The 17,273-nt window shown below is 38.8% G+C and overlaps 1 protein-coding gene across 2 annotated transcripts in view; it reads right to left on the bottom strand.

Moving 5' to 3' along the window:
- dixdc1 (DIX domain containing 1) overlaps positions 1-17,273 on the bottom strand; it is a 95,625-nt gene that overhangs the window by 21,134 nt on the left and 57,218 nt on the right. For both annotated transcript variants that reach the window (XM_031905638.1, XM_031905637.1), the window contains one exon: positions 1,732-1,841. In XM_031905638.1, the coding sequence (XP_031761498.1) occupies positions 1,732-1,841 (110 nt within the window). The remainder of the gene's footprint in view (positions 1-1,731; positions 1,842-17,273) is intronic.

Genomic DNA, 17,273 nt, shown 5'->3' with positions numbered 1-17,273 from the left:
GAGAATGGCACACACAGGCAGCATAGGGCATGCAGAGCATGGCACACACAGGCAGGGTAGGGCAGGGAGAGTATGGCACACACAGGCAGCATAGGGCAGGCAGAGAATGGCACACACAGGCAGCTTAGGGCAGGCAGAGTATGGCATACACAGGCAGCATAAGGCATGCAGAGTATGGCACACACAGGCAGGGTAGGGCAGGGAGAGTATGGCACACACAGGCAGCATAGGGCAGGCAGAGTATGGCACACACAGGCAGCATAGGGCAGGCAGAGTTTGGCACACACAGGCAGCATAGGGCAGGCAGAGTATGGTACACACAGGCAGCTGTATTTGGGCATGTGATTGTTGGGGTTACTGGAAGATAGACTGTTAGGGTTTCTAAGTTTTTTTATTCTTATCTTTTGTATTGTTTATGTTGTGTTTCAGGCCCTCTTCTAAGCATCTTCCATTATAACTTTCAGATTACTATTGGTTGCTAGGGTAATTAAGGCTTTCCGTGACATTCTCCTAATTTAATTCATAATACTTGTTAACTTTCAAGGGAAGATGAAAAAAAAACACTGAATAATCACGACTAAACAGGATTGGTTTTGTTTTTTTCATCCTTGCAATAGTGGTTTCAATTTCCAAAGAAAAATGTTGAATGGCTTAACCTTGATCTGGAGGGGAAAAAAGCAATCTCAGGAAGAAAATTAGACTTCTCACTGACTTTTATGTTATCTTGGCAGCATTTAACTTCACACATTGGCAGTGCAATGTTATCTTGGCAGCATTTATCTGATGATATTTTAATTTTGTCTAAATTTTTGAAATCATATTCTATCCTTCATTTTGACATTGAAAACTCACACTGAAAAATAGCTTTAAATTTGAAAATACCAGTTCCATTAGCTGTTACATAAATTTGCCAGCTTTCAGATGCCAACATTTTTTTTTGGTTTTTAAATTTTTGCAAGTTTTGGAAACTTGAATTTGAATTTGTATTTTTTGCTGGAAAAAACGTGAATTGTGATTAAAATGTTATCAGAATGTTGACATTTCTACCTGTAGTGTAATGCATTATTTATTACATTTATGCTGGAGGACTGATCCCTACTGTGTTGCAGGAAGTTTGGGAATAAAGATGGCCAGTCTGTGTTTTAATCTCCCATGCAACTGAACTACCCAAATGCTAAGAACCTATTCACGCAACAAATCAGGTTAACATATTAGACCAGTAGCATTTTGGGATAATTAGGTTACAGTACATGCAAACATGCAACATCCTATGGCTTAGGGCAGTGATCCCCAACCATTGTTTCATGAGCAACATGTTGCTCACCAACCCCTTGGATGTTGCTCCCAGTGGCCTCAAAGCAGGTGCTTATTTTTGAATTCCTGGCTTGGAGGCAAGTTTTGGTTGCATAAAAACCAGGTGTACTGCTAAACTGAACTTTCTGTAGGCTGCCAGTCCACAAAGGATCTACCAAATAGCCAATCACAGCCCCTATTTGGCTCTCCAAGTCTCATTACATTTGAATGTGGCTCACGGGTCAAAAAAGTTGGGGACCCCTGGCTTAGGGGAACAAAGAGAGCCCAAGAAAGCAGCAGAATGAGATGATAAGCTACTATGTAAAAAAAAGACAAGGTGTAAGAAGCATTTGAGAGTGTACAGTTCTACTGTGGAGCAATATTACTTTGGGAAAAATATGGGAAGTGGATGTCTTTTAATGGAAAATGAGACTGTACCTCGCTTAGCAATGCTTTCTTCCGACTGAATGACAGCAAGTTCCTTCTCGTCACATGCAGTTTCATTGACCTCTGATTTTGCACTGTGTACTGGACTTGGTGATGCGAGGCTGTTGAATTAAAAAAAGGCGATTAGCACATATTTATTCCTTGCTTACGTGCATTCTTTTTAAAACTGTCCCGAAATTTAGTTTTTTTTTAATTATTAGTATTTCTATAAAAACTGCAGTGTAAATTGAAAAAAAAGATTGAGATTTAATTCTACCAATATTACTTTTTTTTTTTTTTTTTTTTTACTTATATGCTGCTAAAACAGCATATGTTGGCCATTTGTGTCACAACTATTTTTTCTTAGTGCTGAAAAAAGCACTAGCAATTTTTTCAACTTGCTCCCCTCGAATGGAAACAGTGTGAAGTCAGAATCATACAGGCAATGCATATTTTTAGTCATGGTAATAACATGCCATGTCATCCCCTTGCACACAGTGGATATAAAAAGTCTACACACCCCTGGTAAAATGTCAGGTTCCAGTGCTGTACAAAAATGAGATCTTATTGTTAAAAGATATCAGTCAGGAGAAGCAGGGCTGTGGAGTCGGTAGATAAATTCTCTGACTCCGACTCCAACTCCTCAGTTTCTAATACTTCCGACTCCGACTCCACGACTCCGACTCCTCTGTTTTTAATATGCTAATGTATTTTATACATCCAGGAAGGGGAAGGGGCACTTAAAACACAACTGAACTAATAATTAACTGATAGACAATTTTATCTATACTCCTACTCCTAATGATTTCCCTAGAATCCCATAGTCATGTTTAAAGTTTAAGCTAACATTACAGCTGAATTACAGCAGTTTTTCAAATGTTTTAAAGCTTCAGTCTTAAAGGAACAGTAACACCAAAAAATAAAAGACCTTTAAAGTAATAAAAATATAATGCACTGTTGCCCTGCACTGGTAAAACTGGTGTGTTTGCTACAGAAAAACTACTATAATTTATATAATAAGCTGCTGTGTAGCCACGGGGGCAGCCATTCAAGCTGGAAAAAAGGCACAGGTTACATAGCAGATAACAGACAAGTTCTGTAGAATACAATAGTGTTTTATCTGTTATCTGCTATGTGCCTGTGCATTTTCTCCTTTGAATGGCTGCCCCCATGGCTACACAGCAGCTTATTTATATAAATTATAGTAGGGTTTCTGTAGCAAACATCCCAGCTGTACCAGTGCAGGAATGGCTGCCCCCATGGCTACACAGCGGGGTATTTATATAAACTATAGTAGGGTTTCTGTAGCAAACACCCCAGCTGTACCAGTGCAGGATTGGCTGCCCCCGGGGCTACACAGCGGGGTATTTATATAAACTATAGTAGGGTTTCTGTAGCAAACACCCCAGCTGTACCAGTGCAGGAATGGCTGCCCCCATACTACACGGCAGCTTATTTATATAAATTATAGTAGATTTTCTGAAGTAAACACACAGTGCAGGGCAGCAGCACATTATATTTTAGTTACTTTTATACACTTTCATTTTTTGGTGTTACTGTTCCTTTAAACTATTGACTATCCATTCCCTTCACTTATATAAGTATTTCTAGTCCTACAATTTTTTTTTACTTAATTAGTTATCAGTGAGAGTTAGGCTAGGTTCACAGTGGGCATTGTGTTCCCATTAACAGAGGAACACGACGCAGTGGAGCTGCCGCCCCTTAACTGTGCGTTACATCCCATTTAGTGAAGCATACAGTCAATGAAAAGCATGCTTCATGGTCGCTCAACGTGTTCGTTTATGCACTGCGTGCATTGGGCTTTATTCTTATAGCAGAGAAGTAATTAATTATGACTGTTTGTGAATTGGGACATTTAAACTTGCTTTTTTTTTTTTTTTATTCCCATTTAAATTTAGTAGGAGTCGGAGTCGGTTCATTTTTTCCGACTCCAGGTACCCAAAATTGCCTCCGACTCCGACTCCACAGCCCTGAGGAGAAGGGTACAAAAGAATTTCCAAGGCATTAGATATACCATGGAACACAGTGAAGTGGAGAAAATATGGCACAACAGTGACATTACCAAGAACTGGACGTCCCTCCAAAACTGATGAAAACATGAGGAGAAAACTGGTCAGGGAGGCTACCAAGAGGCCTACAGCAACATTAAAGGAGCTGCAGGAATATCTGGCAAGTACTGGCTGTGTGGTATATGTGACAACAATCTCCCATATTCTTCATATGTCTGGGCTATGGGGTAGAATGGCAAGACGAAAGCCTTTTCTTACGAAGAAAAACATCCAAGCCAGGCTACATTTTGCAAAAACACATCTGAAGTCTCCCAAAAGCATGTGGGAAAAGATATTATGGTCTGATGAAACCAAGGTTGAACTTCTTGGCCATAATTCCAAAAAATATGTTTGGCGCAAAAACAATACTGCACATCACCAAAAGAACACCATACCCACAGTGAAGCATGGTGGTGGCAGCATCATGCTTTGGGGCTGTTTTTCTTCAGCTGGAACTGGGGCCTTAGTTAAGATAGAGGGAATTATGAACAGTTCAAAATACCAGTTAATACTGACACAAAGCCTTCAGGCTTCTGCTAGAAAGCTGAACATGAGGAGGAACTTCATCTTTCAGCATGACAACGACCCAAAGCATTCATCCAAATCAACAAAGGAATGGCTTCACCGGAAGAAGATTAAAGTTTTGGAATGGTCCAGCCAGAGCCCAGACCTGAATCCGATTGAAAATCTGTGGGTTGATCTGAAGAGGGCTGTGCACAGGAGATGCCCTCGCAATCTGACAGATTTGGAGTGTTTCTGCAAAGAAGAGTGGTCAAATCTTGCAAAGTCAAAATGTGCCATGCTGATAGACTCATACCCAAAAAGACAGAGTACTGTAATAAAATCAAAAGGTGCTTCAACAAAGTATTAGTTTAAGGGTGTGCACACTTATGCAACCACATTATTTTAGTTTTTTTGGTTTTCTTCCCTCCACCTAAAAGATTTCAGTTTGTTTTTCAATTGAGTGGTACAGTTTAGGTATACATTAAAGGTGGAAAAAGTTCTGAAATGATTTATCTTTGTCTCATTTTTATACAGCACAGGAACCCGACATTTTATCAGGGGTGTGTAGACTTTTTATATCCACTGTACCTCCCAACATTTGTAAAATGTATCTAAGTGCAGGTGAAGCTTGGTAAGCTTTCTGCCAAAAGCTACTTTTTAATTAAATTTGTATCTTTTTTAGCGTTCAATGTATGAGATCAAAGGGTAATGAGGGACTTTTCAGTAAGAATCCGGGACTGCGGGCTGAGTTGTTAAAAGAGGGACTGTCCCGCAAAAATCGGGACAGTTGGGAGGTAAGACCTGGTGGTGCATACTCGGAAATGCTCAATGATAGGTTGATATCAGTGGTAAGTAAAACACAACTTTTCTCATGGAAAAGTAGCAGCAATAAAATACCAGCAGTTCTCTCTCATATTTTCATAAATTTACATAACCATAAGTATTATTTAGGCTAAAATCCCTGTACAATCACTAATTTTAGCACCCTGCATCCTGTCCCCACCTTTTATAAATGACTACAACCAGAGAATAATATGCTGAAAAAGGCAAGCTTTGGCAAGCACAATACACAAGTGCTTATTTATGAACACAGGTGCTAAATTGTACAAGTGCAGCCCCCAATCGGGTATTTACTTTCACTTTCCAGTAAGTAGGTGTTTTGTCCTGTGGGCTGAAGGTTTTTTGAGGTTTGAGCACCTGGGCCTTATATACTAATGGGTGAATATACCCCTTAACTAGTCCAGTAAGAATTTTACTTTATTAATTTGGTATATCCGAGTTAGCAGCCAACATGTTGGCCACTTGATGTCCTGACCCTAGCTGGCCATGAGCAAATCTAGTTCTAAATGCAACTGTGCAAACCTTTGGTAAGCAGTTGCTAACAGAGAGCAGGGAAAAGGACATCATCTGGCTCAACAAGGTGGCTATCAGCCATGTTGCACTGTTTTTATTAACAGGTATGTACACACAGGTAAGTACTGCACAGTGTCGGTGGTGTGATTCAGAGAAGAGGCCTCTAAATGAGACATTAAATATACAAATGTTTTTTTCTTGTCTTATGATTCAATGTTAATTAGATAGAATGTTTCTATTCCTATTAATTAAAAATCAGTGAGATTAGGGGTATAGCTGCTTGAAATTTATTCCACAGTACACAGAGCACCAGTGAGACATTCATGAACCCCACCCACTGCCTACCTCTAACTGGTGCTATGGGCCACTGCATAAAATTACAATACAGTTCAATTACTTTTAGCATTAATTCTTAAAATATGCCCACCACAGGTTGTGATTCATGCTTGCTCCATGTGAAACAAATATGGGCAGTTCTTGGCATGCCTAAGGAAAATGAGGGTCAGGAAACTCTCTGTGTAGGGATTCCCACTTCAAATTCCCACAGAACAATTATAATGTGATAGCCTTCTGGTTCCCCAACATCACTGTTACATGCATGCCTGTGCATGCCAAGAAAAGTTCACAGAAAGCCACACAAACAGTAAATTGGAATTTAATGTAAAATAAATATAGTAGAAGTCAGACTTCACAGACCAGGATATAACAGATCCTAAGTAAACACATTTGCAATTTGGCTTTCAGAAACCCATTTGAAATGTTTGTGCATAACCACAACCACTTTTCACTATATAAATAAGGGGCGACCCCATCTCTGGCTTAAAGACTGCTATGGGCTCCATCAAATTTCTAGGCATGTCCTCTGCTCATATGTCTCCTCCATTAACGGTAAAGTACTATAGGGCTTGTTTACTACGAGTATGGACCAAGTGGTGTAACGTTAAGAAGCAACAAAATTGCATACCTTAGCATTCTGTATATGAAGCATTGGCACGGTACCCAGAGCATAGTGCAAGCTGCAGTCTGTGAATTGCCCTGGACTGTAAAGCACACTGTTCAGTGGGGTAGGTGCAGCAGTGGTAGCGGGCAGCAGGGGGCCTATGCAGACTGAGGAGCAGGGGTAATTCTGCTGTGTGGACTAAAGGGAGGGGGAGGAAAGGTATTGTCTAGGATTACATGGTATTGCTTTGGGCATGTACTGCTGCTGGCTGCAACATGATATATGGTGCCCTAAGGGGTGAAAACCAAAAATAAAAATCATACATGATGAGTTGCAATGCATTACAGCAAGGCGTGTACCACCACAAATCGAACAAATAGTTTTGGAGGGCACACCACAATTTTTAAAGCAGAAATAGCTGGCTTTAAAACAAAGATGGCAAAAAGAAAGAAAGGGTGCAAATGAGAATCTGTTCCCCAAGCCCACATGAGGCAAACAGAATATTAATACAAATCAATCAATTACTCAATGCACACACTCAATGCACAAAAAGGCAGCAAATGGTACGTTTAACATATAATGCTCTTTATATGGTAAATATTCACAAAACAGTGGAATAGAGCAGAATGTAACTCAGCAACCAGGTAAGAAAGAACAGAGGGACAAAGGCAGACAATCTGGGAAGCTGTTTAGAGTAATTTTATCAATAGAAAAAAAAAAAAAAGGTTTACTTATACTTTAAGCTGCGAAAACAGAAAAAACTCATCCGAGAAATAGCTACAATATTAGGAGTGGCAAAATCTACAGTTTGTTACATTCTGAGAAAGAAAGCAAGCACTGGTGAACTCAGCAACGTAAAAAGACCTGGACGTCCACGGAAAACAACAGTGGTGGATGATGGTAGAATCATTTCATGGTGAAGAGAAACCCCTTCACAACGGCCAATCCAGGGGGTAGGCGTATCGATATCCAAGTTTAACATAAATAGAAGACTGCATGAAAGTAAATACAGAGGGTGCACTGCAAGGTGCAAGCCTCTCATAAGCCTCAAGAATAGAAAGGGTAGATTGGACTTTGCTAAAGAACATCTAAAAAAGCCAGCACAGTTCTGGAAAAACATTCTTTGGACAGATTAAACCAAGATCAACCTATACCAGAATGATGGCAAGAAAAAAGTATGGAGAAGGTGTGGCACAGCTCATTATCCAAAGCATACCACATAATCTGTAAAACACAGTGGAGGCAGTGTGATGGCTTGGGCGTGCATGGCTGCCAGTGGCACTGGGACACTAGTGTTTATTGATGATATGACACAGGACAGAAGCAGCAGAATTAATTCTGAGGTGTTCAGAGACATACTGCCTGCTCAAATCCAGCTATCCGGCAGTCAAATTGATTGGGCGGCGTTTCATGATACTGATGGACAAATACCCAAAACACACAGCCAAAGCAACCCAGGAGTTTATCAAAGCAAAGAAGTGGAAAATTCTTGAATGGCCAAGTCAGTCAATTGAGCATGCATTTCACTTGTTGAAGACTAAACTTTGGACAGAAAGGCCCACAAACAAACAGCAACTGAAAGCCGCTGCAGTAAAGGCCTGGCAGAGCATTACAAAGAAGGAAACCCAGCATCTAATGATGTCCATGAGTTCAAGACTTTAGGCTGTCATTGCCAGCAAAGGGTTTTCAACCAAGTATTAGAAATTAACATTTTATTTCCAGTTATTTAATTTGTCCAATTACTTTTGAGCCCCTGAAATTAAGGGATTGTGTTAAAAATGCTTTAGTGGCCTCACATTTTTATGCAATCGTTTTGTTCACCCCACTGAATTAAAGGAAAAAGAAAGTCAAAGTCACTTGGGGGTGCCAAAATGTTAGGCACCCCCAAGTGACTTTGACCACCTACCTTTTACCCCGGGCTGGTGCCCCTGTGAGGAGGGAACAGCACCAGCCCGGGGTAGCTGCCGGTGCTTGCTTCTTCATGCGCAGTAGAGTGAAAAGCCGAACTTAAACATTAAAGTCGGCTTTTCACTCTACTGCGCCCACCGCTGGCATTCTAGCAACGGAAGCCGGAAAAAGGAAGCGATCCGCTCCAGGTGCCCCGAGCTGGTGCTGTTTTCTCCTAACAGGGGCACCAGCCAGGGGTACGAGGTAAGCGGTTAAAGTCACTTGGGGGTGCCTAACATTTTGGCACCCCCAAGTGATTTTGCCTTTCGTCTGCACTTCAACTGCATCTGAGATGTTTCATTTAAATTCATTGTGGTAATGTACAGAACCAAAATTAGCAAAAAGTTGTCTCTGTCCAAATATTTATGGACCTAACTGTAAAGAGCATTATATGTTAAACATACCATTTGCTGCCTTTTTGTGGTTAGTAGGTGTGCATTGAGTAATTGATTGATGTGTACCACCACATAACCTTTTAATAGATTTTCTATCTAATCTATAAAAACCTATTTACATTTCTTGTCTGTTTCTAATACGGTCTCATAAGGAAAAACATAGCAGTAAATTGCAGTAGCAATTCCGATCCATCAGACAGGCAAATTGCATTAACCCTCAGGAGCAGTAATCCCCTCTAAGCAGAAACTGGTCGTCTGTTGGGTTTACTAAAGTGCAAAGTAAGAAGTGGTGCTTTGGAAGGTTTATTACTAAACTATATTAAACAGACTTTTATATTATACAGACTTTTCTGTACATAAGGGGACTGGAAAAGGAACAAAAATACATGTTGTTTGTAATAGGCTGCAAAATATATTCCCAGAGTCCTTTATTATAATACGTAAAGCCTCAATAACCTGAAACAGCTAAAGGTGACTAGACCCCATAGCTGCCCACAAAAAGCTTCACATCACCCTTCTGACAGTTGTAAAATCTGTAAACAGATGGACAGAGAATGGAATGAGAGTATTCTGCATTCTGCTCTGCATTGTGGCATAAACACGTAACAGAATTCTAGCCAGCATCATCCTTTTGTTATTCACAAATATCTTTGCTGAAAAGAAATTGCACTACTTGTATGCTCCACAAGTGAACAAAATGAACCAAAACCAACTCTGCTGATTAAGAAAATAAGATACATACATGGCTTAGTCAAAGGAACGAAACACCCAGACAGCTTATTTGTCAAACCATTAACTCTTGCTCATGACCTTAACATCCATTATAATCTTCTTATATACAATGTGTGATCTGCCTGTGAAGAGCTGGGAGTAAAGATCAGGATTATAGATGATTCTTTTACTGTGACCTCCTATATCAAACTGTAGTTGAACTATTACTGAACTACTACAATCCTTATAATTGCAAATATGGTAACTACACTTAACAGGAGAAATTGTTTGTCTAAGCCAGTGCTTCTCAAACTATGAGTCTCTTCTGTAATTTTGGTGAGGCCCAGGTTAACCCTTGCTGCCTTAAAACATGTTTTTTTTTTTCACGTTGATCAGCATACATATTTTTCTGTGGGGAAACATATTTATAAAGCAGTAATGTATGCAGGCACCGATAAACCTAACTGAAAATGTATTACTGATGTGCCAAAGTGCTAAGCCAAGAGTGTTGAATATTATAAAGTATGAGGCCTTGGTAAGAAAAGATTGAGAATCCACCCTTGTCTATGTTGTGACAAAGCTGACAGTATTATCATTATAAAGTCAAAAAAGAAGAACTAAAGCAGCATCCCATATGCCCAGCTCATAGTGTATCTATATTTGTACAGCTTCCTTACATGGAAAAATCACCAAAACATTATTCATCTTAATTGTGCACTGATGACACTTTCTGTATCTCCAAGGCAACACTGCCCACAAGAAGCAGTCTATTTTTTTTCCATAAAACATCCCCATAAATGTTACAGTCATTAAATTCATGTTGAGCAGTAGTACCAAGCCTTGAACAGGATGCATCAGAACTGGAGCAGGAAACTGTTATCTATAGAATATGAACATTGCGGTTTAATCAATGGTTGAATACAGGACTTCATAGTAAAAAGCCAAAATCACAGGACTGACCCCGGTCTTCTTAGATACATTTCTCAATGAAATGCAATTCCTTTTAATCCATGCCAACAATAGACATTGGCATAGGTGGATTTTCAATAAGGCTAGGGCCTCCCCAAACCTGCTTGGCTCATTAAAAAAACAAAACAAAAAAAAAAACCTCACTCTGTTTCTGCACTGTCCTGGAAATTTTCTGTTCCTGCAAGCCCGTTCTGCTGTGCTCTAATTGGATCTTTCTTCTTGTGGATTCTCTAATCAGAGCACAGCATTCTTGACAGACAGTAAAATTGACTAATCAAAGCACAGATGCAGACAGGGCTCGGGAGATATTACAAACTGAAGGCAGTGCAGAAATGAAGACTGAAAAGAAGAATCTGCAGACTGTAAACTTTACCTGAGAACCAACTCTGAACTTTTGCTGCAGATTTCATCCCACTCCCACAGGTGCAATACAGTTCTAAAGGCTGGATCACTAGCTGACATTAAATTGTTTTTTGCCTGACCTGACATCTATAATAATATATAATCTATCACCTGTCCTAACAGAAGGATGATAAGTTAACTCTTTCCCTCTGAAAAAGCTCATTGTGCTATTATATATTTACTGTTGTTGTTTTTTGCACTTACTATTTTTTTTTTTGTCTTTGTTTTGTTCATTTCTAGTTAGTTACAGTGGGGCCAATGTTGTGTATCCGTGCCAGGCCCTGGCCTAATTATCTGTCATCAGTACCCACTGCTTCTCACTGCATATAATGTGCCTGGGGTGTCAGTACCCACTGCTTTTCTTGCTATAAAACTAACGTAAACACATCTAAAGGGGTGTTTTAGGGGCCAATTCATTAAAACACGAGTTCGAATCGCGAATGGGAAAAATTCAGACTGGATACGATAATTTCTGAAGGTTGCAACTTTTTCGTCGCCATTGAAACTTTTTTATATCTTGCGCAAAAAACCTTTCCGACTTTGATCCTTCTGTGTACGATTTTGGAAGCCTCCCATAAGACTCAATGGCACTCTGCAGCAAAAACCTGGCCCAAGGAAAGTCACAATACCGAAGCTTGAATGAATCCAAAACTTTCGTACTCGGGGCAACAATACGAATGTCGTGACGGCGACGGAAAATATGCGCAAGATACGAAAAAGTCGCGACAGCATCAAAATTGTCACAAAGATAACGATCATTACGAAAAAACACATTTGCCCGCATTCGGAGCGTTCACGGATTGGTAAATCTCCCCCTTAGTATCTTATAAAATGGCCTATTCCTAGCAACTTTGCAATTGGTCTTCCTAATTAATTTTTTTGAATAATTTGCCTTTCTCTTCTGCCTCTTTCCAGATTTCAAATGGGGGCAAAAAATTATTTTTATTACTTATTTTTCCATGCAGGCCCCTTAACTATTCATATTCGCATCTCTTGTTTAAACCACTACCTGGTTGCTAGGGTAAATAAGACCCCAGCAACCAGATAGCTGCTAAATTACCAAATGGAGAGCTGCTGAAAATAAGCTAAATAACTGAAAAACCATTAAAAATAAAAGAGGACCAATTGTAAATTGTCTCAGAATATCAACCCACATTATATAAAAAGTGAATTTAAAGGTGAACTACCCCTTTAAGCTAACTGATCACAAACACAAATGTTTGCAGATCCCCTCACAGAAGTGCACGTATGAATACTTTTACATCCTAAGCATTTTAGGGTAAAAAAAAAAAAAAGCACCCCTACCCGCACTTTTGCACAGAATCCTTGCAAGTCAGTGGGACCGGCAAGAGGTAGTTGGTGGTTAATTTTTTATACCAGCAGCGAATCCACTAAGTCTCACATTAGCTTTAGGTCAGTCTATATATGGCCCATCTTTAGCCTCCCCAAACAAAAAAGTCACCCTCCGCCTATGGACATTCGCCTACTAATGTCCTACTTCTTCCCCATCCTCATGGAACATGGTCATGTATATTTATGTCCTTCAGAGACTGCTTTGTATAATTACTATAATATTTACATGTATTGTAATGCTAAAATATTCTGCAGTGCTGTACACCGAATGGATTTATAAATTGAGCATACAGATTACATTACAAACAACAACCAATACAAGGGGGGTAAATGGGGGTCCTACATCAAATGATCACTACCCAGCATTAACATGAGCTGTTCAGTACTATCCTGTTCATCTGGAAGCTCTGTTACTATAACAGCTAGAATGCACATATTAATTAAGAACTTTCTGTGATCCTGTAGGATTCTATCTTGAAACATTGCTTTGTTTTCCCCCAAATGCTCTTCTACACATCACCACTCTACTATTGATTGAATTCATTAGGATACCAATTTAGATTAGCAAATTGCCTGACACAGCTCTGAAACTGAGGCCATCTGATTTTGAAATACATCATGGTTTGGACACAAAATCAATATATTCTAGACAAAACACCAGGAAGCCAGGGGAATGTATCAACATTACTGTGTGGTTTTGTCTAAAAAGGAAAATTGTGGTTTTAAAACTCCCATTCTAAGTCTAATACTACATATACCCAGGTCTGGATTGGGATTCAAAATAGTCCCTGGTATTTTAAGTACACAGAGGCCCAAACAACTCCCACAGGCCTAATACATTGTCGCTGTCTATGGGATCTTACAGCAAATCCTCTGGCATTTGCCAGAATACACAGATTGCCAGTTCAGACCTGTATGCATCTTCCAGAATCACTCTGTATTGAGAGGTTATGTAACTTCAACAAAGTTATGGAGGACAAAAAAATGTTGGATTGATTAGACTGATTCAAGCCAAGAGAATTAATGCTACTTGGGTCTTGGCATTACTAAGCACATTGACCTTCTGCCCCACCATTCCTAGCCCATTCCACATAAATACATGGATAATATAACATTTGGAATGTCACTCTGTGGCTGAAAAGAATGAATAGATTAAGCACCACTGCATCATTTTCATGAGTGTGACTTCTCATTTTCACTTAATGATCATGGCAACCCCTCAGAAGTCAGCCATATCACATGAGTAATATTAGGGATGAAAGACAGCAGTGGAAAAAACATAAACCAGTGAAAATAATAGCAAAATAAGCTCTCACAAGTAGCCTTTTGCAGGCTTGCCCACATCTCTTAAACATAACCTAAATTACTCTACATCCACGTGGATGACATTGATTACCACAAGTAGTTCATCAACAAATAAAAACAATAATTATTTTACTTAACAAGGTAGCAAGAAAAGCACCAAAAATATTCTTAGCAAGGGTCTTTCAGATGTAACAGATAAAACTTGGCCGCCAATGCTTTTTAACAAGATAGGAACAGGCAAAGCAAACATAGATCAAAAGCAATGCTATAGGATATGTAACACAATCAAAGTATTAATGCTAGTATAATTTAAAGTTTAAGATACATGTAACTCATTTCTGGTTTTAAACCATTTCTTAAAATAGCCATAGTCTAACAGAGAATATTATTTGCTTTAAATGCACAGCCTCCAGATGTAGTAAATAATAAGAATTATAATAATAGGCAGAGAGCTACAAGGCATGCATGCAGTGCTTGTCAATAAGTACAAAGGAATCATGTCACCACTTCTATATAAAAAGATAGCGCCTACATCACACCAACTGCATTACACATCATGTGTTGTTGTGGGGCTGTTGTTAATGAATGCAGCAGAGAATAGAAAATGCACAATACAAGAGCACCATAGATCATTTTATAGACCAAATACTTCTCACCTGACAACATGCTGACACTGGAAATAAACATTAATAATCATGTACAGGAGGGAATGAAGTGTCCATTAAAATCTTAGGATATAATGCTTATAAGACATGCCTTAAATGTCCACAAGAAATATGCAACACTACTACATTATTACATTATCCTTAAGGTCCCGATATTGAAGGGATAGTTTCAAAATTGTGGACCCCAAAAACTGCTGGTTACAGGAAAATGACCAATGTTTTGGATAGTGCTATGGGTGTGTTTGGTCATTATTGGGAAGGGCAGACTCTAGGGCATGGTCTACACTGTACCAATTTTAAAATGTTAGGAAGTATGTAATTATGTTTCAGATGAAATGCTAAGATTAGATTGGAAGGTACTACAAAAAAGCCCAGCCTTAAAGAGAAACAGACTATAGGGTTGATTCACTAAAGTGAGATAAAACGAGCGCTATTTATAGCATGCGTTAAAAATTTAGACGCGATGCTGTTTGCGTTATTTAAGTCGCGAAGACTATTTTCGCGCGGTATTTGACGCAACGAGCACTAATTAACACAGTGCACTACTTGTCACGTGCGCTACTTATCGCATGCACACCATATTAGCCATACACACCATTAAGTTCGTAAAACTACTTTTTTTGAAAATGACCATTTCCCTGCAAACTGGAGGCTGCATCACTCTCGGGCCAACACATACTTGAATAAATCACACTGCAAAGTCCATATTGTGTTGCCAAAAGCTCATGAACTGTACTTTTCTATAATTAGGTGTTAATTTTCGCATAGACTAATGCGATATTTAGCGCGTCTAAGTGTTTGTGAATCATGCGTTAGTATTATTTCTGAGAATTAACGCAATGCGGTAAAATTAACGCATTCGGTTGCACGCTATTTAACGCATGCAATATGCGACTTAACGCATGCGATAATACTTAAGCGAATCACACTTTTTTTCACGGCAATTTTAACGCAAAAAAGCATGCGATAAGCATTATCGCACTTTAGTGAATCAACCCTTATGACACAAATTAAAAACCACTTATGCCACTTCCAATAATCATGTACTATATGAAATATTTTGGGACCTGGAGAAGAGGGGGAACTGTGACAGCACAAGATGAGAAGCAACTACTGTGACTAAAGGATTACAAAAAGAATGTCTAAGAATAAACAGGAATTACACTGCAAGCTCTACTGTCCATTTGACCACAAAAACACTGAAAGAGCAGTGTTGACGCAAGAATCAAAACATATATATGTTAAAACATAAATATGTTAATCATATATACCTAAATGTAAGTGAGATGTCACTTATTGTACTGGGCATCATTAATAGCAACTCTTCATTAAAAAACATGGATATGCTATCCTTTGGCACACAGTTTTCCTTTTCACAATCCTGCATGCCAACCACTGGCTCTCACCTATTCTACCCTTTAATTCCTACTGCAAAGTCTGGGGCCAACCTTTGTCTGGTTAAGTCCAGTATATATCCCAGGATCTAAGTATAGCTTTATCCTCATTTTGAGCAGGGCCTTTTTCACCCCTTGTATCAGTTATTGGTTATGTTGTATGTACATCTGAATGTTCAGTGTTTGCACCCATTTATTGTACTGCACTGCAGAATATGTTGGTGCTTTAAAAGTACATGTTAATAATAATAATAATAATAATAATAATAATAATAATAATAATAATAATAATAATAATAAATACATATATTGAATTCCCCTAATGGTGAAACTTAGGGGGGCATTTACTAACTGTCTGATTTTTTCCCCCGATTTGGATTTTTAGCGATAAAAGTTTAGCAAAAAAAAAAGTTGTGACTTTTTCGAGATTTACTATATGTCCAAATGGCTAAAAATCCGAATCCGACAATTCGCCAGCTTAAAGTTTTTGTCAATAGCAGATGTTGCTTCCCTTTCCTGAAAGATCCTTTTTTTGCCTCAAAACTTAGAGGTTTCACATTTTTGATGCTGGCTTTTGTGTGACAATTCTAAATTTTTTTGAGTTTTGAGGGCGACAATTTGATAAAGTCAGCGACTTTTTCCTGCACAGACTTTTCCTCAGATTTTTAAGTAAATTTTAGATATTTGTAGAAATGATTTTAGATGAATTTTTAAAATGAAAAAAAATGAGAAATGTTTAGTAAACCTGATTTAGTAAATTTTAGTAATGTTTTAGTAAACCTGCCCCTTAATGCCTTTACAGCAGAAATCCCTGTAGTTCTATTGAGTTATTTGCTGTAATGTGTTCTGCTGCTCCTGAGAATAAAAATTCCAGTCTCCACTACTCTGCTCATCTGTGATTTTGATGTGTGAGTATGAATATTTAAAATAGCCTTTAGCAGTAGGCACTTGCAGTGCACCATAATACTTTCATACAGTTATATAAAAACGAGGTGTTTTCTGAGAGTTATACTTGAGGACATGTTTGTTAGGCTCTACAGTTGTTTCCACAAACAGAAATATTTAAGTAGTAAATGCTTGTTGGCACCAGATACATTGCAGTATGAACAATAAAGAGTGGATGATGAAAATCTAATCTGCAGTGTTCTGCAGTCATCCTTATGATGTGTTTTTGTGTGTATCTGTTCCTATACCCATTAGTACCTGCCTATGTCTGTAGCCATGTCTGTTTCTATGACTGCCTCCACTACTGTATGAATTTAAATCCCTCCAAGTACATGCCTGCAACTATATGTATGCAAGTTTGTGTGTCTTCTATCGTCCTCCATAGTAAATTATAGTGTGTGTGGCTTTGTCTGTACCTATGACATAAGTCAATATATACACAGATATACAGGTTCTTAAATGAACAGATAACCAAAATGTCAATCGCAATCTTGCACGCACACTTGTGGAAACAAGCAGAAACAAACTCATACACTGGTACTCATACAGTCAAGGGTGAACAATGCATTAGCAAGCAAATACAAACCAGCCCCCAAAAAGAT

This window comes from Xenopus tropicalis, chromosome 7 (genome assembly GCF_000004195.4).
Source record: "Xenopus tropicalis strain Nigerian chromosome 7, UCB_Xtro_10.0, whole genome shotgun sequence".
Classification (NCBI taxonomy): domain Eukaryota; kingdom Metazoa; phylum Chordata; class Amphibia; order Anura; family Pipidae; genus Xenopus; species Xenopus tropicalis.
Note: the sequence above shows the minus strand (reverse complement) of the source record. Positions and strands in the feature narration are given on the sequence as shown.